Raw genomic sequence first — 22,399 nt, forward strand, 5'->3', positions numbered from 1 at the left:
AGTTTATAGTTTTACTCTACAAGTTAGCTAGTAGGAAATCATTGAGTTTTGAGAAAAATACAAAACATCAATTGGTCTCATAATCATCCTCGAGAACTATAGAAGAAGGCTGCCTGGGGAAAAAAAATCTACAGAAAATAAAAGGAAAATTGAATTATCTTTTGGGAAGCAGTTCTCTGCAGGTCTATAACCAATTTGTAGCCCTAGTTTAAATACTTTTCCTGTGTTGACAGGCTCAACCAGTTCCAGAGGAGATTGTAAAAAAAATCCTTGGAAACAAAGCAACTTTCAGTCCCATTGTCACTGTGGAGCCAAGAAGAAGAAAATTTCATAAGCCAATAACCATGACAATTCCTGTGCCACCTCCATCAGGAGAAGGTGTAACCAATGGGTACAAAGGAGACATGACACCCAGCCTTCGACTCTTATGTAGCATTACAGGTTAGAGAAAATCATACTCTTTGCAAAAGTTTCTGTGACAGCAGTGCCACTGTGCTCACTCTCATAACTGTACAACTCACGCTTTCCAGTAAGGGAACACTGGCGTGCTTGATGCTGTAGAGTTCAGATTGGTTCTCCTGAGCAAAGCCAGCTGAGGTAATTTGAAAGGCTCCCACTGATGCCCTGGGCTTTGAATCTGCTCTCATGCCATTGTAAAAGAACTCTGCCAACAGATGTTAAATGCTATTTTATATTTAGCCCATATAAAGAATTTCAGCCTTAGCTATTAAGCATGGTTGTCAGTAAAAGTAGTTGGCAGAAATAATTATTCCTAGCTGATATCAGGTATGTGTATGTTTGCTATTGACTTGCAGGTATGTACTTCACTTACATCACCATCGTTTTCCAGTGCGTGACATGTGATGTAATATATATATATATATATATATATATATAAAAAACATGTAGGTCAGCTGTTGGAGAACATTATTATCTAGGTTCTTTTTTTATGATTGAAACAAAATAATTTAAGATAGGGATGTTCTTATGTAGTGTGTATGTGCTTAGTGTTTGAAAGAAAATCTCCATGGTTTATGTTTATGTAGGAGGTACTTCACCTGCACAGTGGGAGGATATCACAGGCACCACTCCGCTGACATTTGCAAATGACTGTGCCTCATTCACAACCAATGTTTCAGCAAGGTATGGTTAACAGAGCTTGCCAAATACATCTAGGGAGTAGTTTCCTGTGATTCTTTGATGCTTCTTTGTCTCTACATTATCAGCATTCCATACATCTAGGGTTGCACATGAAGCTTTGTCCTCACCTTTCCTGCTGCTATGATGTCTCCTGGCAATCACACATACTTTGTCTCTAAAGGCTGTGGTGCCACACAGGGGTTTATTTTTCTGCAAACGGCAAAAGAAGGGGAAAGCTGAAAATATTCAATTTAAAAAAATGGGGTGAATTCATAAAAATGTATTTGTTTAAAAAGTTAAAGATGTTCCATTTCTGCTGTGGGCTTTTTAGTTGAAAATTATATAAAATTACTCTCGCAAAAATATCACTTGCCAAAAAGTCATGGTTTGAAATGAATTTTGATGGATTTAGTGGACTTATATGCTGATGAGAGGCATTCAACAGGATCTGTACAACTCACACGTCCTAGTGGAGAAAATTCATGATTTGCCAGGTAAAGCATTTATCATTCAGTACATAACATTTACACCTAAAAAAAGCTTTATAAAGAGAGAGAATTGCTGAAAGAGCCAACTAAATCAGAGCTGAAATATTGTGAAAAAGACTCATACAAACTGCAGATTAAAATATTTATAACTTGTATCAAAATTGTCACCCAACTTAATTGTAAGATGAGAAAATAGCAGTGTAACATAGAATATATGTCTTTGGGCTACTTCACTGTGGGCATGTTCAGCTTCAACCTGTATGGGAGATGTGATTTTGCTGTATGAGTGTGTTATAAAGGAGGCTTTAGCAAATTGAATATGCAGTGAATCATCAGCACTTTATGTGTTGTGTGGTCACAAGAAATACAGTTCCCCCACTCTGGCTTCAAGTGAGTCTAAGAATAGATGGGTTTATGAGATACCAGTGTGAGAAGGATCAAATATATATATCAGTATTTCATTGCCAGGTATTCCCATTTTTGGATGGTTAAAGCTCCACTGAAAGTAGAAGGAAAATTACAGCTTTGGGAAGTGTGCAAGGATAGCACATGTGAAATGGGAAGGATCACAGGGCATGGTTTCTCTTTAAAGGCTTAAGAGATGTTTGAACATTAAAGAAAAGTTGATTCAATGGTTTGCTTTTTCCCCACTCAGATTTTGGCTCGCAGACTGTCATCAAGTACTAGAGACTGTTGGGCTGGCAACACAGCTTTATAGAGAATTAATATGCGTTCCTTACATGGCAAAGTTTGTAATATTTGCCAAAATGAATGACCCTGTGGAATCCAATTTGCGTTGCTTCTGCATGACTGATGACAAAGTAGACAAAACTTTGGAGCAACAAGAGAACTTTGAAGAAGTTGCAAGAAGCAAAGACATTGAGGTATCTCTCTTACTCACAGCTGACTTCTTCCTTGTAAATGGCCAGTGTGTTTTCCAAGTGGGAACAGGTCCTGCAAAAACCACTATAAGCCCCAAAAGATCAAGTTTCATAGCAAGGCTGTGTCAAAAATTTCCTTGAAAGGGAGTCAAAAAAGGACAAGGCCAGGGGAGAGCATGAGGACCTGTCTCCAAATGGATGCCCCAGAACAGTCTGCAGTGGGGTTTGCACTCGCTGCTGTAGAATAGCCTTGGTTGGGCTTTGCAGACTGCTCACCTGGAGCCATCTCATTGACCCAGGAGACACAGTCATGAGTAGAGCTGTTTTGTGGTGAATATGTAGTCCTGAGTACATGGTTTCCTGAGGGAAATGTTGCATCTTACTGCAGAAAAGGCACTGATGTAACTTGTGTTTCCCAAACTGCCTGCACTCAATACCTTGCCACAATGAAGTGATTTTCTAATTTGTTATTGAATTTAATCTGAGCGAGTACTTATGATTTAGCGTCATATACTTATATATATGAATCTACTATGAAAAGAGGTTTTATTGACTTTTATTTATTGCTTTGATAGGTTCTGGAAGGAAAACCTATTTACGTTGATTGCTATGGAAATCTGGCCCCTTTGACTAAAGGAGGACAGCAACTTGTTTTTAATTTTTATGCTTTCAAAGAAAATAGACTGCCATTCTCTATAAAGGTAAAAGCAAAACAAGCCAAATAATTCTGCTGGCTTGCATCCCCTGCACATCCCCCCCTTTGATAACACTATTTCAGCCCGATAGGACTAACTTGCCCCGAGGATGTAAGTATCATTGTTTAATATGTGAGTAACAGGGAGAGGGTGTTTCGTATGAAGCCACAAAAGAGCTGGGACCAGCTCTCATACCTATGATATGGATTCACAGCCTTTTATTAAAACTGTATCTCAAGTTAGACCTCCAGAGTATTACAGTTAGATTACTGTTTCCCAGGGACTAAGCAAAGGAGGTGCATTCAGTAGCATACTGTACAACAGAACAGCCTTTAAAACATGTGCAGGCTCTTCATCTCTAAATTACCATGAATGCATGCTCACTTTACATAGGCTTATCATAGCTGCTGTGCAAAAGATGGTTTTAAGCATTTTGGTGAGCACACGTATAAAACATAGCAGAAAAATTTGAAGGGGAGAAGAAAACATCTGTTGGTGATATTCCAGTATGAAACTCTGTGGGTTAGACTCACTCAACATCTTGTCTTGTGTGGATTTACCATCAGAGAGCTTCAGGCTGATCTACCTCTTTCAAGATAAAACCTTTTCTCCTTCAGCACCTAAGGCTAAGCTTCAGCTTGGTAACATTGGTCTTTACCCATTAGATCACTTCTTGTGGAAAGAAACTCTCCAGAAACCTCCTCTAGGCACCTGAATTGCTACATGTTACTCCACTGTATTAAAATTTCTCTTCTAGGTAAGAGACACCAGCCAGGAACCTTGTGGTCGATTATCATTTTTGAAAGAACCAAAGACTACAAAAGGACTGCCACAAACAGCTGTTTGCAACTTGAATATCACTCTGCCAGCACACAAAAAGGTATTTGTTAGGAAAAGCAAACATTTTCCTTAGGGTTGGTTGGTTTTATTTTTGCTCCTTTAGTTTTTTGTCCTTTTTTTTTTTCCTTCTAGTGGTAAAGATACCTTGTGAAATGACAGTAATGAGAATGCTTTCGAATATGATTAAGGCTTTTTAAATTTATGTTTTATTGGTTTCCTGTATGTAGAGTGCTTTTAAAGTCTCTTGTTACTGTGGTGTCAAGTTCCTATAATTTTTATGATTCTGTTTACAGCTCATGCTTCAGCCTGCAAGTCATAGGTTTATGCTTTCAGTAATGTCACGTGTTGATTTGCATTGGATGTAAGATTTTTTTTTTTCTTTTATGTTGACATTTTGGATTTGCTTTGCCTTATAAATCAGCTTGCATTTTGTGCTCCCAATTTGGTCCTTTTCATATCCTGATATTCTTTTCCCTGCTGTCCATTATAATATTCCTTGTCTCTGCAATGCATCTTGGGACCAAAAGGAAACAGAGTCAGATCAAGATGATGAGGTAATATAAATCTGTCTTCTGTTTTTATTTTTTCAGATTTAGTGAAGAAAAGTAATATGTTATAGAAAAAACAGGCAACTACTATCAGCTATGGCACTGAATGATACCTACAGAATAACTATATCCTCAACATCTGATAGTCTGTTGCAAAACAGTAGAAGTGCACATATGTGGAAGAAACATGATTATGTATTATGAAATTAAACCAAGCACTGAATAATAGCAGTCTAAAATATAACTTTTTTTTTCTGAAAAAAGATATAATTCTAAATATGACACCAAGTCCATTTTTTACAAAAATCAAGAAGAGTTTAGTGGATAGGGTTTTACCTCTTGGAATAATACTGCCAATACTTTGGTAAACTGTGTTTCTGAGAAGAAAAGTATTGCTGAGGCCACAATAGTGACATATTATATTTTACTAGTGAAAATAAACTGGATTCTTCTGAAAACTCAGAAAAGCCAAGACCATCTCTAAATATTGAGTACAAATCTATTTTCAGATAAACCTCAGGTATTTGCAGCTTAAAAATCCGCTGTTTGCAGGATGCTGCAACGTTAGATTTTCAGGAAATTGAGTAGGTTTTACTTATTAGAGGTAGTAATAGATGAGGTCACCTTATGAAAGGAAGCACATAGAGGTATCCCCTTTATCTAACTTACAAAGTTTTCTTCTCTTCCTGGTGGCAAATAAATAGCAGTACCTACCCGCTGATTAAAATAATAATAATAATGATGAAAAAAAATAAACCCAAACCAAAATGTCCTTACATGTTAAAAAATAATAGCAACCACGTTGCTTTGTCTCTGCAGGATTTTTTCCCAGTGTGCTATTATACAGCTATAACAATAGTTTTCTTTCTAAACAAACTGTATTATTAGCCACATAAGAAGATGAGATGGTCTCTGAAGGACTTTTTATATCTTAAGTTGGCACACTTGCAGCTATGTCATTGAATGCAGCGACTTAGGATGCAATTTATTAGTTAACAATAGTAGTCTGCTTTCTAATCTGCATATTTGCATTTTGTGCCTATTAAAAAAATCCCCTCCCATACCTTTTTTTGTCGTTAATGTATTCACTTTAAAGCCAGTGTACATTGTTGTGTATGTGCTTTCAGGACAAATTAATGTGGGGACAAATATTTGATCAGTCTAAGTTGTACTCTTCTGAATGTTTTATGTCTGTATCTGTAGTCTTTTGTGTTGATCTGTTTCTAGCCAAAGGTGGTTTATTTTACAGACAATGAATAATATCATAACATTTCTAGTAGTGTGAAGCAGTTTGTTAAGTGATACTGGGATAATATGGTATTGAGATACTTCAAGGCAGGACCATGAGTTACATCTGCTATCTAAGCTCTTCTACCTCATAAGCAGAGACGTTGTGAGCAGGAATGAACCCATGGGGTTATCTCTTAGGACTGCAGTCCCTCCTCTGCTTGCTTCAGAAAGGTAGTCATTCACAGCAGGTTTTTGCTACCTCCAATAGCCACGCTCCCTGCTCCACAGCACCTGATGCTCATTACATGGCAGACAGGAATGGAGACCAGCTCTGTCCCTTCCCTGCCTGCTTGTCCAGATTTGGCTTCAGCATGCCTTTCTGAAGCTGAATGGAAACATCTATTCTCCCTTGTGGGGACATGTACCATAAAATGCAGCCCATCACGCTGAACTTCGATGATTGTTCTGTTCAAATGGGGAACAGCAATACAAAAGGCACTGAACAGTATTATGTTTTGTTGCAGACGGAGAAAGCTGACCGGCGCCAGAACTTTGTCTCCCTTGCTTTACGTAAGCGCTACAGCTATCTGACTGAGCCTGGAATGAGTGAGTTGCTCTTACCAAAGTACTAAACCATATATAGATGATTTTTCATAAGAAGAGACATTTTTTCTATAAACGTATTTGGTGTCACCCTTTAAAAAAAGGCAAAAAGAAAAAAAAAAGCTATCTAAACCAAAACTCTTGGATGGGCTGTGAACTCTAGCGTTGTGAGAGCTTGAAGAATCCTGACTGGCAAATGACATGTGTTAGTTAAGTAAAAATATAGTAATTTTTAAAAATGCCATGTAGCTCCAGAGTAGGAGGATTGCAAACTGCTTTCAAAAGGAGTCTGTTCCTCTTCCCTTTGAAAGATTAGAGAGAGCTGCTGTAGAAGAGCATGTTATGCAAAAGTTTGGCAAGGCTGGAGAATGCCATTCAGATAAACACTTAAATGTTTAGATGCTTAGCCAAAATGGATTCTCTCATATTTTATATTTTCCCTCTTCTTTCTCCTCCCCTTCCCTTTTTCCTCTATTCCTTGCAGACGCTTTTTATTCCCTGACACCACACATTGCTTCCTCTTAAACTTAAGTTTCCCTTGACCTTAAGGCTTCCCTTCCCTTCCCTTCCCTTCCCTTCCCTTCCCTTCCCTTCCCTTCCCTTCCCTTCCCTTCCCTTCCCTTCCCTTCCCTTCCCTTCCCTTCCCTTCCCTTCCCTTCCCTTCCCTTCCCTTCCCTTCCCTTCCCTTCCCTTCCCTTCCCTTCCCTTTTAAATACGATAATGTATTTGGCTTAGCTTTTCTTCCCTCACCTCTCCTCCTGGAGGCTGACTGCTGTTGTTCCTCATTCCCAGGCTTTTTCTTGCCTTTTTTTTTTCACCTCATGACTTCTCAGTTGCTACCCTGCAACAGACCCTTTGATAGAATTCCATAAAACCCATAGACAAACTTCATCGGGTCTTGGGAGTTCCCACTGGATGGCTGCTGTTTAATTATCCTATAAGATCTGTGGCTTCTTTGGATCAGATGTGCTCCAGAATATATTACACTTCTCAGGCCTGGAAGAAGACTTCAAGCATATAACATCTGAAGAAGCTATCAGATCTGCTGAGACATCTTGATGGACTGTTAAGGTATTGTCAAAGGCTTGATGGGAACTGAGAGAGAGAGAAAGGAAGTTGCTTGAAAGGTGTTTGATAACTGTGTATATTACTTACAATTAGTTTTTCTGGCCTTACTGGGGGAAAATATAAAAGGTAGCCTGATTTATTCACCAAAGGTCCATTAACTTTCATTTTCAAAATGTGTAGGGGAAAGAATCTAAACCCACTTAAGATGAACTCAAAAAAACCCCAATGGGTTAACACGGTAGAAGTTCATGACCATTCTTTAACTATTCTATCCCTTTTGGCAATGGTTGTTACTTAAGGCTGTGAGCTGCTTAAAAAGGTTAAGCAAAAATGATTTTATTCTCCAGAAAAGATTGTAGGATAGGGGTTTGGCCATCAGCCTGAGCATCACCTGCTGTGCACACATAGCATGTAATCAGCAACTGGCTCTACACCTGCACAATGCTGGTGTGAGGGGAAGATGTGATCTTGGAGGTGCAACTCTTTCAGAGAGCACATATACACAAAGCCAAGACTGCTGCTGTGCAGGGTGTTTGCTCCAGTGATTGGATATGAGTGATGAACCTCTACCTATTTCCAGTGGATTTGATGGCACACCTCCCACGGTGTTCAGTAGCCAAAAAGGGCTGTTACAGAAAATCACTCTTTAGAATATTATCCCACTCTAAAGTCTTGCATGGTTGTGGAGATTTATATTTACTATTTATAAATAGTAAAATTGCACAGTTGCCTGCTGTTTGAGTTATGTCATAGCTGCACACGCTGGTAAATTACTTCATTTTCTTTGTACTGGTGGTTCTTCTCAACTGCAGTAAGGAGCATAGAAAAAGCATCTTAAACATGCCTGAATCCGTGATTTAAGAGGAGAAAGAGCAGTTAAGAGGGGAGCCTGTTGGTTTGATTACCTTAGACTGGCTCATCACAGCTCAGCAGGGTCCCTGTAAAGACATTACCAAACACAAACTGCTGAACAAGTTGTTTCATTGTTAGTTTTTTTCAGAATGATTTTGGAGTTTGTTTCTTTGACTTGGGACTGTATGAACTTTTGGTGAATGTTAGCAGCTGCTGCTAATTAGTCTATGAATTCTATTAGTTTATACATCTAGCTCATTAAATTAAGTACACTATGTTTTCTTCTTTGGGGGGGGCGGGGGAGAAGTAAGTTTGTGCTTAAAAATTGAATTGCAAGGGAAAATGGATGTTTCTTGACATAGGCTGTGCCAGTCAGGCCTAGTATTCAAGCTCTCGTCAACCTAAATGTTCTCATACTGCAATATCTCCAGCCATCCACATTGCCTTCTGGGCTTTGATTGGCTTCTATAGGACTAGCACATTTCTCCTTGCAGGATATGGACCTGTGATATACTGAATATTCACAATTCTATAAGAGTGCTAGTTCTTTAACAGTTTAGTATCAGCCTTGTTAAGCTTCTTTCACTATAAGGTGCTGTCTGTCTACAAGACAGGTCAAGCAGGTTTGACAAATTATTAGCATAGCTTCAGAGAAAGGTATGTTGAATAAGTTTGGTTATTTTAGCTCCATTTCTACAGCTTTTTTTAAAAAAGCCCTCTAAGTTACTTCAGTGTCAACTCTCTGAATGGTTATTGCTGTATCAGAGGATATATACATGGAATTCCCAGAAATACTGTGTTCTGACATTACTACCTCCTGTGATGCAAAATGTGGTTGATTATGATTTTCTTCAAAAACTCCTATGAATAAGCTGAGTGTTCTGGGGGATGATAACAGTTAACAGGTTTGTTCTTGACAGGAAGTTTTTGCATAATATATTGTTCTTTAACTGCTTCTCTAATGTTACCTTTTGAGAAATGTAAAGTTGAACAGGTCTGTCTTTGAGCTGATACAAGAAATCTCCTCAAAAGGTACCAAGACACTACATCTTGTAGAAAAAGTGTACTCTTCTTTTAATGGCCTCTTGTGAAATAATTTTGTAATATTTACGTATTTGTGCTTAATACAGCATAAAAACAGATATTAATCTGTGTGCTCGTTTTGACATGATATATTGTGCATGAATACAAACTGATTCAGTTGCTTTGCTTGCTCACGTTTATCATGTATCATATTTTACATATTTTATGTATGACATGCTTCTTAAAATCATTTCATATAAAGTTTTACTTTAGTTTTTACCAAACAAAAGGAATATCGCATGAGAAACAAATGCAAAAGTTCCTTTTCTTTCTTTCTTTTTATTGTTTTTTTAAGATACTGACTCAGAAAAGCTCTTGCTCTTATTGGCTTTGTGAGTGTGAAGCATATCAGAATTGTGCATGGGAGATACAGATTTGAATTTATTCCAATTGCTTCACAGTTTGCACATCAGTTGCCTGTCACTTAAAGGAATTTTGGGTTCTGCATGAAATAGTTCTGAGTGGCTTAAGAAAAAAAGATTTTAGCTACATAATGTCCTTTTTACTCAAGTTTATATTTTATATAGGTTCAATATCTGAATAGAACAACAACAACAGAAATTATTAAAAGGATAATTCTAATAGTTGTGCAAAGCAGAGACATACCAAAACAGGCAAAATAGAACTGATATATGAATATTTCAGCAGTAACACATCAGAAAGTCAATAGGAAGTAAGAGAAGAAATTTTGATGTGGCTTTATTTTTACCTTATGGATTCCTTCTTTGTGTTTTCTGTTCTTCATTGTTTGCAGATTTAGTTGCTGCGTGCTGTCTTTCATTTCACTTTGTTTTTTGGTTTGGACCAGTCATCAGTGTATGGCTCATTCCTATTTATTTCTTTCATTTTTTAAATCTTTTTTTTGCCTCCTTCATCCTAACTCACACAAACAATTGTACTTGCTTTTTGTAATATTACAACGTTTACTGACCAATTTTCTTCTCTGGTCTCTCTGTTTTTCAATCATTTTTGTTGATTTTTATGTTTGATTTTAATTTAACAATTAAGAAACAGTTGAACGGAGTGCAGGAGCAACAAGATCCCTACCTGCTACTTACTCATACAAGCCATTCTTTTCAACACGGCCATATCAGTCATGGACAACAGCTCCAATTACAGTGCCTGGGCAAACTAAATCAGGCTTCACTTCCTTATCAAGTTCTTCCTCTAACACTCCTACAGCTTCCCCACTCAAATCAATATGGTCTGTTTCTTCTACTTCTCCAATCAAATCCACATTAGGAGCTTCTACCACATCTTCAGTTAAATCTGTTAGTGATGTAGCATCTCCGATTAGATCGTTTCGGACAATCTCTTCACCAATAAAAACTGTGGTATCGCAGTCTCCATACAATATACAGGTTACTTCAGGTTCTTTTGTCAGAGCTCCTGCAGTCACAGAAGCTGCTAGTCTAAAAGGGCTGGCATCCACTACCACATTCCCTTCTCGGACATCTCCAGTGACTACAGCAGGTTCTCTCTTGGAGAGGTCATCCATAACCATGACGCCTCCAGCATCCCCCAAATCCAACATTAACATGTACTCTTCAAGTTTGCCACTTAAATCGGTCATCACATCAGCATCTTCACTTTTATCGTCCCCTCTAAAGTCAGTGGTGTCACCTGCTAAGTCAGCAGTTGATGCTGTTTCATCTTCTAAAGTCATGATGGCCTCGTCTCTTTCGTCGCCACCAAAACATGTAGCTGGACACACAGATGTACCGTTGCTTAATGGTTCTGTGTCACCTCTGAAATACCCATCTTCTGCCAACTTAATCAATGGATCCAAAACTGCGGCTGTTTTTCAAGACAAGATCACTGCAGCTGCACATTCTGCAAGTTGTGCTGCTAATGCAGTTGTTGACACAGCTGAGAAAGTGTTTTCAACAGCTACAACAATGCCATTTTCTCCACTCAGGTCATATGTGTCTTCAGCACCATCGGCTTTCCAGTCAATGAGAACTCCTCCGGCAGGTGCTTTGTACACAGCCCTTGGATCACTATCTGCAACTACCTCATCAGTAACTTCATCAACAATAACAGTACCAGTATATTCTGTAGTCAATGTTTTGTCTGAACCAGCATTAAAGAAGCTCCCAGAGTCATCTTCACTTACAAAATCAGCTGCTGCGTTACTGTCACCTATTAAAACATTGACTACAGAGGCACGCACACAGCCTCCCTTTAATCGAACTTCATCTCCGATAAAATCATCCTTGTTTTTAGCACCCTCTGCTCTCAAACTGTCCACACCATCTTCCTTATCCTCCAGTCAGGAGATACTGAAAGATGTTGCTGAAATGAAAGAGGATCTAATAAGAATGACTGCAATATTGCAGACAGATGTCACAGAGGAGAAACCGTTCCAACCTGAGATACCAAAAGAGGGTAGAATTGATGATGAAGAGCCCTTTAAAATTGTTGAGAAAGTAAAAGAGGACTTAGTAAAAGTTAGTGAGATACTGAAAAAAGATGTGTGTTTAGAAAGTAAAGGGTCTGCTAAAGTATCCAAAAGTGATCAAGGACACCTGTCTGAGGATGACTGGGTAGAGTTCAGTACAGAGGAGATTGATGAAGCGAGACAGCAAGCTTTGACAAGCCCTCCTATACCTGTTCCAGAGAAGGTCCAAATTAAAACTAAAACCATGTCGGAAAAGGATTATAGCTTGTCAAAAGTTATTGATTACTTAGCAAATGATATCGGTAGCAGTTCATTAACAAACATAAAGTACAAGTTTGAAGAGGGGAAAAAAGAAGGTGAAGAGAGACAAAAACGCATTTTAAAACCAGCTATTGCTTTGCAGGAACATAAACTTAAAATGCCTCCAGCCTCCATGAGGCCTTCGACGTCAGAAAAGGAGTTATGTAAAATTGCAGATTCCTTTTTTGGAACAGATACTATTTTAGAGTCTCCAGATGACTTTTCTCAACACGATCAAGATAAAAGTCCCTTATCTGACAGTGGCTTTGAAACAAGGAGTGAAAAGACACCTTCTGCCCCACAAAGTGCTGAAAGCACAGGGCCAAAACCACTTTTCCATGATGTACCCATCCCTCCTGTCATTACAGAAACAAGAACTGAAGTAGTTCATGTTATCCGCAGCTATGAACCATCATCAGAAGAAGTTCCAGAGCAGAAAGCAGAGGAGCAACCAGCCTCTAAACCTGCCCCTACATTAACAGAGCTGGAGCAGAAACCTGCTGGGTCTATTAAAGAGAAGGTTAAAGCTTTTCAAATGAAAGCCAGCAGCAGCGAAGATGATGACCATAAGTGTGTCCTTAGCAAAGGTGTTCGAGTAAAAGAAGAAACTCATATCACTACAACAACTAGGATGGTTTATCATAAAACTCCATGCACTGAAAGCACATCTGAAAGAATTGAGGAAACAATGTCTGTTCATGACATAATGAAAGCCTTTCAGTCTGGACGTGACCCTTCCAAAGAACTGGCAGGTCTGTTTGAACATAAATCATCAGTAACATCTGAGGTTAGCAAGTCTGCTGAAGCTTCACCACAACATGCAGAGAAGGACAGCAAAATGAAACCCAAACTGGAGCGAATAATAGAGGTCCATATTGAACAAGGTAATCAGGCTGAACCTACTGAAGTCATTATTAGAGAAACCAAAAAGCATCCAGAAAAAGAAATGTATGTATATCAGAAAGACTTACCTCGGGGAGATATTAACTTAAAAGAGTTGGAAAAACATGATGCTTTTCCTTGTTCAGATGAACAAGGTCAGCAAGAAGAAGAGGAGCTCACGGCTGAAGAGTCACTTCCTTCTTATCTGGAATCCTCTAGAGTTAACACTCCCGTGTCCCAGGAAGAAGACAGTCGCCCTAGTTCTGCTCAACTCATGTCTGATGACTCTTACAAAACACTGAAGCTTTTGAGTCAGCACTCAATAGAATACCATGATGATGAGTTGTCAGAACTAAGAGGGGAGTCTTACAGGTTTGCTGAGAAAATGCTTCTTTCAGAAAAGCTAGATGTGTCACATTCTGATACTGAGGAGTCAGTTACTGACCATGCTCTACCCCTTAGTGCAGAGTTACAGGGGCCTGATAAACGATGCAGAGAAAAAGTAGCTACTGCCCCCAAAAAAGAGATTATCTCCAAAATCTATAAAGATGTATCTGAAAATGGTGTAGGTAAAATATCTAAAGATGATCATTATGATAAAGTGACAGTGTTACACTACACTGGAGATGTTAGTAGTCCAAAACATGCGATGTGGATGCGCTTTACTGAGGACAGATTAGACAGAGGTAGAGAAAAGTTGATATATGAAGACAGGGTGGACAGGACTGTTAAAGAGGCAGAAGAAAAACTGACTGAAGTGTCGCAGTTTTTTCGGGATAAAACAGAGAAGTTGAATGATGAGCTACAGTCTCCAGAGAAAAAACATCATAAAAAAAACGGCAAAGAAATACATTCTAGCCAGAGCTCTGCCAGCAGCAGCCCTGAGAAAGTTCTGCTCTCTGAATTACCGTCATCCGTTGACGAATGGAGTAAAGTGAAGCAGTATGCACATGATGGGAAATGCTTTCCCAAGGTGGATGAAAGAAGAGCATCGAGTTTGCCAAGCAGCCCTGAAAAAAGGGTATTTGTGCAACCTGCAGAGGACTCTAAACAAACTATGGAACACAAAGGAAGTGCTCAGCAGGCTGGAGTACCTGAGGTTTCACAGACTGGATTTCAGCTCAAGCAATCAAAGCTCAGTTCAATTAGGCTTAAATTTGAACAAAGTATAAGTCCAAGGAGTAAAGATGTACCTCAAGAAGAAAAAAAGCTGGACAGTCAGTCCAAAATTCCAGTCAAGAAATTGCAAGAAAGTAAGTTACCGGTGTATCAGTATTATTCCAGAGAGAAACACGCAAAGCAAGTAGAGGTCATTGATGGAAGCGCAGCTTTACAGAGAGAGGTGAAAATACAAGAAGACTTTGTTCCAGGTAAAGGGAAAGCTATTGAAGACTTCCGTTCTTCAGACACACAAAAACAAAGAACTGAAATGAGTAAAGGTGTTCCAGAATACTTTCCAGAACCACAGGCAAGAGAGCTGTCATATGGCTCAGACTCAACGACGAAGGGACACTGGGACAAAAAAATCTACAGGACGTGGGAAAGTCCTGGAACTCCTAATCATAAAACACAAAAGGAAAAACTTTCACATGTGCTGGTTCCAGATACAGTAAAAGAAAACCATGTTGATCATGCTGAAGCTAAAACTGACCAAAAAAGTGAATTTGTCACTCTGACAGAGCACAAACTAGCAACAAACGGAATTCATTCAGAAGAAGTGAAGGAACTGACTGTAAAATCTCCCTCAAAAAGGGTTTTATACAGAGAATTTGTTGTCAGGGAGGGGGAACGTAATGGTGAAGTGGCTGATAAAATATCCCAGAGGAAAGAAGAAATTGCTGTGTCCCATATTCCAGTCAGACTTGTTGAGGAGAAGAGAACTATGCTTGATGGTGTATATGAACTTTCAGCCAAAGTATCTCAATCAGCTATGATTAAGGAAAAAGTTGAGAGGCAGATTGATTATGTGGAAGATGAAAAAATAAAGCATTCAGAAATCAGAAAAGTTACCAAGCAGCAGAGCTCAATAGGTCTAAGTCCTCCTGTTGAGGAAACAGAGACATCCCCTAGCAAATCACCAGATTCTTTAGAATGTAGTCCAGGAAAGGAATTTCCCTCGAGTGAGTTAGTTGACCCTGCTGCCAGTGATTACTTGGATAAAGTTGCACCACTAGTGAGCACTGAGGGAGTAAAAGAAATTAAGACTTTACCTGTTTATGTCAGTTTTGTTCAAGTAGGAAAGCAATATGAGAAAGAGGTGCAACAAGGAAATATTAAAAAAATTGTCAGTCAGGAGAGTAAGACTGTACAAGAGACAAGGGGGACATTTTATGCAGCTAGGCAGCAAAAACAACCTCCTTCTCCACAAGGTAGTCCAGAGGATGACACACTAGAACAAGTGTCCTTTATAGATAGTTCTGGTAAAAGCCCTTTAACACCAGAAACACCAAGTTCGGAGGAAGTGAGTTACGAGTTCACATCTAAAACACCCGACTCACTAATAGCTTATATTCCAGGCAAGCCCAGTCCTATACCTGAGGTGTCTGAGGAGTCAGAGGAGGAAGCAGATGCTAAGTCAACATCTGTAAGACAGACAGAGGTTGAGGAACCACAGATTGACAAAGCATTACTTAATCATATAAATAAGGACTCTAACAAAAGACCAAAATGTAACAGAGTTGCTTACATTGAATTCCCTCCTCCTCCACCACTGGATGCAGATCAGTGCGATTCAGAAAAGAAGCCTCATTATTCCACTGAAAGTGAAATGGAGATGACAGAAGTGAACTTGCAAGATGAACATGACAAATGTCAACTAGCTGAACCTGTCATAAGAGTACAGCCACCATCTCCTGTGCCACTAGGAGCAGATGTCAGTGACTCCAGTGATGATGAATCTCTCTATCAACCCGTTCCACTTAAAAAGTATACATTCAAACTGAGAGAACTGGAAGAAGACCAGAAAGAAACCTCAAAACCCAGAGCCCCGGAAAAGATTGAGAAACAGAAAGAGTTAGGACATCCCACTTCTGGGAAAACTAATGAGCTTGATGTTGGGCTTGATTCACCCCAGAATGATGTAGTACAAAATGGGAGTAACAATGACCAGTCTGTCACAGAGTGTTCCATAGCAACCACTGCAGAATTCTCCCATGATACTGATGCAACAGAGATTGACTCTCTTGACGGTTATGATTTGCAAGATGAAGATGATGGTTTAACTGAGAGTGATTCTAAACTTGCAGGTCCGGCACTTGAAACAAAAAAGGATGTATGGACTACAGAAGGCATTCTAAAGCAAACTGATCGCTGCTTTAGCCAGAGTAAGCTTGAAGTCATTGAGGAGGAAGGCAAGGTAGGCCCTGAAGAAGACAAGGAACCTCTGAAGGGTCCAGCTTCTGAAAAAGCCGGAGATAAGAGTGATCAGAAGTCAGGGGCACAGTTTTTTACTTTGGAAGGCAGACACCCTGACAGGACTGTATTTCCTGATACGTATTTCAGCTACAAAGTAGACGAAGAATTTGCAACACCTTTCAAAACAGTGGCCACCAAGAGTCTAGATTTTGATCCGTGGTCCAGTAACCGAGGTGACGATGAAGTATTTGAGACTAAATCAAGGGATGATGAGGCTAAGCCATTTGGTCTGGCAGTGGAAGACAGATCTCAAGCAACAACACCTGATACAACTCCAGCCAGAACTCCAACAGATGAAAGTACGCCAACTAGCGAGCCCAACCCCTTCCCATTTCATGAAGGGAAGATGTTTGAGATGACTCGCAGTGGTGCAATTGACATGAGCAAGAGGGATTTTGTTGAAGAAAGACTCCAATTTTTTCAGATTGGTGAGCATACTTCTGAAGGGAAGTCAGGGGACAAGGGGGAAGGGGATAAAAATACAGTCACTGCCATCACACAGCCACAGGCAGGGGACAACACTGTAGAAACAAACCTAGAGAGACCAGTAGAAACAACAGCAGTTGAACATAAGCCCATCATCCAGGCCAGTGGAGATTGCATGGAACAAACACTCGGTAGTAACTCACTGGAAAAATCATCGGCAGCAGTAAACGCTTCTAAAGTCGATCCCAAATTGCGCACACCAATTAAAATGGGAATTTCTGCTTCCACCATGACTCTGAAGAAAGATGGCCCTGGCGAAGTGACAGATAAGATAGAAGCTGTGATGCCAAATGGTCAGGGATTAGAAAATGAAAATGTAGCAGTGATTGCAAGTTCAGCTTCTAGCCAGACAAGCTGTAGGCAAACAGAAAACACTGATTTTCCAAAAGATAACTTTAATAACAACAACAATTTGGATTCATCTGCTGTCCCTACAGATGATATTGCCCATAATGTAGTGCTAAAAGAACATTTGGAACCGAAATGTTCCCTCCAGAAAGCTAATCAAGTGAAAAGCTCTTCAGGAAAAGGTACAGGGACAACAGAAGGACACAGAGTAAGAGATAAGCAAAAACCACATGGAGAACAGCAGAAGTCAACAAAGTTAATAGGGGCTAGAGGAAAATCAAAGCTTCCTGTTAAGGCCAGCTCAGTAAAAGAAGTCTTTGCACAAAATAATCTCCAAAGCAATACAGGGAGTAAAGTGAGAGGGGCTAGTAAGCCTGACAAAGCAAAACAAAATAATTCTTCTCCCTGTCTAGAAGCAAGGTCTAGGATTCCTGTAAAAAATACGCATAAGAGTAATCTAGCTAGAAGAACTCCAACCCTGCCAAAACAAGAGCAGGTAGAGAAAGAAAAACCAAAACAGCTTCCTTCTAAATTACCAGTAAAGGTAAGATCTAACTCCGTCACCATGACAACAGTTAAAGTAAAAAAAAATCAGCTTAGGGAGGTATGTAAACATTCTATTGAATATTTTAAGGGAATTAGTGGTGAGACATTAAAGCTTGTGGATCGTCTATCTGATGAAGAGAAAAAGATGCAGTCAGAGGTCTCTGATGATGAAGAAGACAGTACATCAAGGAACACATCCTTATCAGAAGCTACTCAAGTTTACCAGCCTTCCATTACATCGAAGTCTGCTAGAGACATGAGAACAGAGGCAGCATCTATAAAATCAAAGATTGAAAAGGCCGACAGTGAGAGGAGGAGGAGTAAGAGGACTGGTGAGAATGAAGGCAGTCAGGTTTCTGGAGCTCTCATGGCTCACCTCGTGGAGATCAAGCCTAGTTTGTAAAACTTTCAACTTGTTGATCCTAGTGCATGAACTGTTGTGATTGCCTGTGGAGTGACTTAACTGTAGTGTTCATTCTGTCATTGTCATCTGTATGTGCTGTCTTATACTCTTCTTTTTTCCTTCAAACAAATCCTGTACTGTAGAAAGCTAGTGAAGCATGCAAGACATTCATGTAACTAAAAAAATTTATGTAACTCAGAAATTGAAAGATTTCTTTTGTGACAGCAAATTTATTCTGTCAAAGTAGAGAAAACAGATTATAACCTGCTCTTGGTGGTTTTCACCAGTAATTGAACAACTTGTGTATAGTCTAACAGCTAGACTGTGAGCATGTTTGACTTCATCACACGACATCATGTAGTTTGACATTTGGCTTTACACAGGTGAAAATCTAAAAGCTGTAAAAAAAACCTGCTTTGTAGGTTATTAGGACACACAACTATTCTAGTAAACAATATAAGCACCAGCAATTTAGTCAAATTAAAGCTATTATTTATAATAAACTATTGTCCAGGATTGTGGTTTTCTGCACAAAACCTTTTTAATCGAGAAATTGTAAATCACAGGTCCACAGAGTCCATGTGAACGGACAGATATAAGGATGGCAATTGTAGCCGATCACCTAGGACTTAGCTGGACAGGTAAGCTTTCTGCTTTAATACTGAAACCAATCTTCACTATTACATTTTCAAGTAGTCTTTAACCAAAAGCCTCAGCAAGGCCACATCAGGCTCTTCTGAATTCACAGTGAGCCCAGCCTCCCAAAACATGCAACATGTTGCTGAGCAAAGATGCCGAATAGGAAATTATTCCATGGTCTTGCAATAAACCAAACAGAAACTCAAAATGGCTCTTGCTTCAAGATGTTCACCCAAGGAGTTTGAGAGGATCTTTCTACCTCGGCTCAGGGCTGGATCTGGACAGCAGTTTCCCCAAAGCCCTGGAGGTGGCAGGGAGCCCAGCAGTGCATCAGCAAGTCAGTGCTACAGGTGAAGCTGTCCAATTCTATGCCCAATGTACTTCTATCTGTTGATGGGCAGAGCTGGCCTTCATGGACCTAGGGCTGCAGCAGCCAGCTGCCCCTGAGCATAGGTGATGGTAGTACCAGTGCTGAGCTGCACAGTGAGCTCACAAAGAAGTAACAGTCACCAGCAAGACCAGATTTTATAAATTAGCTGTAATGAGGTAGTCTCCATGGAGGTTTTTTTCACTATGCTTAAGTGGCTTATTGGGTGTAAATATGGTAATAGCTCACAGAGACAATTGAAATCCAAAATTATGCCTGTCTTGGGAAATTAAAGTATGAGTATATAATGTCATGTTCATTGTTATCTGTAAAGCTTGTGTCAGGTAGTTTTGTTGACATCTGTGTGATCCAAGAAAGATAGTGTTTTTAAGCCTGACAGGATGACTGAAGGATTTGTTTTGTTTGGTGTTTTTGTTGTTGTCTTCTTTTCTTTCCTGCCTTCTTTTTTTTTTTTTTTTTTTTTGGTTTTGGTTTTTGTCTTTATAGAACTGGCAAGAGAACTGAATTTTTCTGTGGATGAAATAAACCAAATCCGAGTAGAAAACCCAAATTCTCTTATTGCTCAAAGCTTCATGTTATTAAAAAAATGGGTTACCAGAGATGGGAAAAATGCTACAAGTAAGTTCAAGTAGTTACTTTTGTTGTTTATAAGTTTTAGCCTATTTCATCTGTTGTCTGATATAAACAACTGAATAAAACATTTTGAATGTCTTTTGCAAACCACTGGTGGGAAAAAAAGCTTCAGTTGTATTCTTACCAGAAGTCAGAAACATCATATTTATTCAGTATATGTGCAGAAGGAAGTAATCTGTTCTGCACATCCATAATTGATGGGACAAGTAGTGAACTTAAACTCCAGTAAAGAAAATATAAGGGAAAACTTTGCAATAGCAAGGAACATGAAACATGGAAATAGGCTGCCTGAAAAAGGTAGTCACTCTTGCAGTATTGCAGGTTATAAAAAATGACTAAATCTCCTTCTGTAAGGAGTGATGAAGATGCTGATTCTGCACTAATTCTGCTGGATTTGTCATGCATTTCACTTGAATTGCTCAAATTGAAAGAGAGGTTTTGATTTTTGTGTTAGGTCATTGATGTTTGTTACTGTTCTCTAATCCACACACAGCTACATAGTATTTGAGTCCACTTTGATTTCTTTCACCATAAAAGTAATTTACAGTACTGTTGTCCTCTTACAATGAGATTTCTGTAAATGAAATATCACAGTGTACTGCATGATTAGCCTTATTTGCATTATTACCTACATCACTGCCTATTCTGCTGTTCCTCAGAAAGAATGGTAAAGGATTTTTATAGTCCTTTTATGCTCCAGTAGAAGGATATTTTGGTTCAGTAGTAAGTAAATATGTTCTTTAAGAACTCTATGACCTTGTTCTTTGTGCCTTTTGTGTTGCAATATAATTATAGTTGGGGGGAGGGAAGACTTTAGTAGATGTATATCTTGAATAAGTAGGCAGCAGAATGACTGCTTAGGTAGATGATGGGGTTTGTTAGAACCAAAGGTATTGGGACAGAAACATGGCAGCAATTTATAATTAATGCAATGTGAGTGTAATTGAGAAAAGCAATTACCCAGTTTGCAAAGCTGAAGATTTTTGTGATGTATCTTGTTTGTTTTTCAGCCGATGCCTTAACTTCTGTATTGACAAAAATTAATCGAATAGATATCGTGACCCTGTTGGAAGGACCAATATTTGATTATGGAAATATTTCAGGCACCAGAAGTTTTGCAGATGAAAATAATGTTTTTCACGATCCCATTGATGGTAATTGAATTCCATGGTCATATTTAGTTCAGTGACATGTCCAGTAATATAATAACATTGTATAGACCAGACTTTATAAAAAGATTGTGAGTTCTATAGAAATAATTTGATTTAATGTGAAGGGGTTTTTCTGTCATAAAGCAGGCTCATGGTACAATGCGTAGGTTGCACATTAATATCTCAAAGAAAAAGCCCAGGATTCCACAAGCGTATGCCTGAGTAAGCTTGTTCCCACAAGCCTCAGTGTCAGTTGACAAGGAAGGACCTGAGTGTTTTTCACCTGCAATAGTTGTGCTTTGATGTATGCCCATGTGTATTTTTTAAGTACTTGGTATTGCATGCTTTCCAAGTTACTGGAACTATTCATTATTTGGCTTTCTGTCTAGATAAGTGACAGAAAGAATTCTTCAAAGAAAAAGAAAAAGGAAAAACAAGGAGTGTGGGGGGGAAAGTGCTTGGGAATTGCATAGAATAAATGAATGTGCAGTTTACTACCAAGTCCCTTTGAGACAAGTGAACATCAATTTCTTTGGGATTTTCTACATTTCTACAGTGGCAGTAGAAAATTAAGAAAATGTTTTATTAGTGCATGAGAGAGTATCATTTTCAGTCTACTAATGAGTAAAATTGTGTAATTTTCACATGGAAGCTGTACCAACTGAAGCAGAATTGCGCAGGTTAATTTTGAGCCAAATTAAAAGGATAAAGTTCTGCTTGTAAAACAAAGCTGTCGTAGGTATACATATTTATCAGTATGTTGAAAATGCTAAATATTGTTTTTTCTTTTAAATGTTAGTTAACAGGCATTGGGTTGCTACATTCTTTACTTTGATTTTTGTCACATGTATTATAAATAGCTCCTTAATAGCTTACTTTCCTTCGTAAGTAGCATTTCCTTTTGTTTTTGTAATTTGTTCAAGTATGTATTGGTCTCTCTCTGTTTTCTAGTAGGATTTTACATCCATTATTGAGCAGCTGGTCACTGAATCATTGCATGACAGAAATAATTTTCTGTTGACATTTTAAGAAAGTTGCTCTTGAAATGTTGCTTGCGCCTTTAATAGTAGCTTCAGTGTTTCTATGGAAAAAAAAAATACACTTCTCTGCAGTTGCTTTCTGTCTCTCCTCTTCTCTGAACCTTCCTCAAGCTTCCTTTCCTCACCAAGACCAGACCACCTTTGCCTTTCTCTCAGCTGATTCAGGGAATAAAATACCAAAACCTTTAATGCACCTCCCTTTGCAGGCAGCACAATTCCAAGTTAACCCCACGGCATGTATTTTTTCAGTTCGTAGGTTAGCCAAGCTGTTATTTACTGGAAAGCGAATTTCAGGTTTTGTTGTCATTTTAATGTGTATATTCAATTTAATCTGGTTTTA

General features: G+C 38.9%; 1 protein-coding gene across 10 annotated transcripts in view; it reads left to right on the forward strand.

Moving 5' to 3' along the window:
* The window catches only part of ANK3 (ankyrin 3), a 379,098-nt gene that overhangs the window by 334,272 nt on the left and 22,427 nt on the right, over nucleotides 1–22,399 (forward strand). For 8 of the 10 annotated variants that reach the window (XM_062634017.1, XM_062634018.1, XM_062634019.1 and 5 more), the window contains 11 exons: nucleotides 234–441; nucleotides 1,047–1,143; nucleotides 2,284–2,512; nucleotides 3,085–3,210; nucleotides 3,962–4,084; nucleotides 4,572–4,598; nucleotides 6,347–6,428; nucleotides 10,437–18,137; nucleotides 18,775–18,849; nucleotides 19,722–19,853; nucleotides 20,879–21,022. In XM_062634017.1, the coding sequence (XP_062490001.1) occupies nucleotides 234–441; nucleotides 1,047–1,143; nucleotides 2,284–2,512; nucleotides 3,085–3,210; nucleotides 3,962–4,084; nucleotides 4,572–4,598; nucleotides 6,347–6,428; nucleotides 10,437–18,137; nucleotides 18,775–18,849; nucleotides 19,722–19,853; nucleotides 20,879–21,022 (8,944 nt within the window). The remainder of the gene's footprint in view (nucleotides 1–233; nucleotides 442–1,046; nucleotides 1,144–2,283; nucleotides 2,513–3,084; nucleotides 3,211–3,961; nucleotides 4,085–4,571; nucleotides 4,599–6,346; nucleotides 6,429–10,436; nucleotides 18,138–18,774; nucleotides 18,850–19,721; nucleotides 19,854–20,878; nucleotides 21,023–22,399) is intronic. The other 2 variants (XM_062634023.1, XM_062634024.1) reach the window with 1 other exon arrangement.

This window comes from Pezoporus occidentalis, unplaced genomic scaffold, assembly GCF_034315485.1.
Source record: "Pezoporus occidentalis ecotype Australia unplaced genomic scaffold, CSIRO_AGI_Poc_V1 ctg41, whole genome shotgun sequence".
NCBI lineage: Eukaryota > Metazoa > Chordata > Aves > Psittaciformes > Psittacidae > Pezoporus > Pezoporus occidentalis.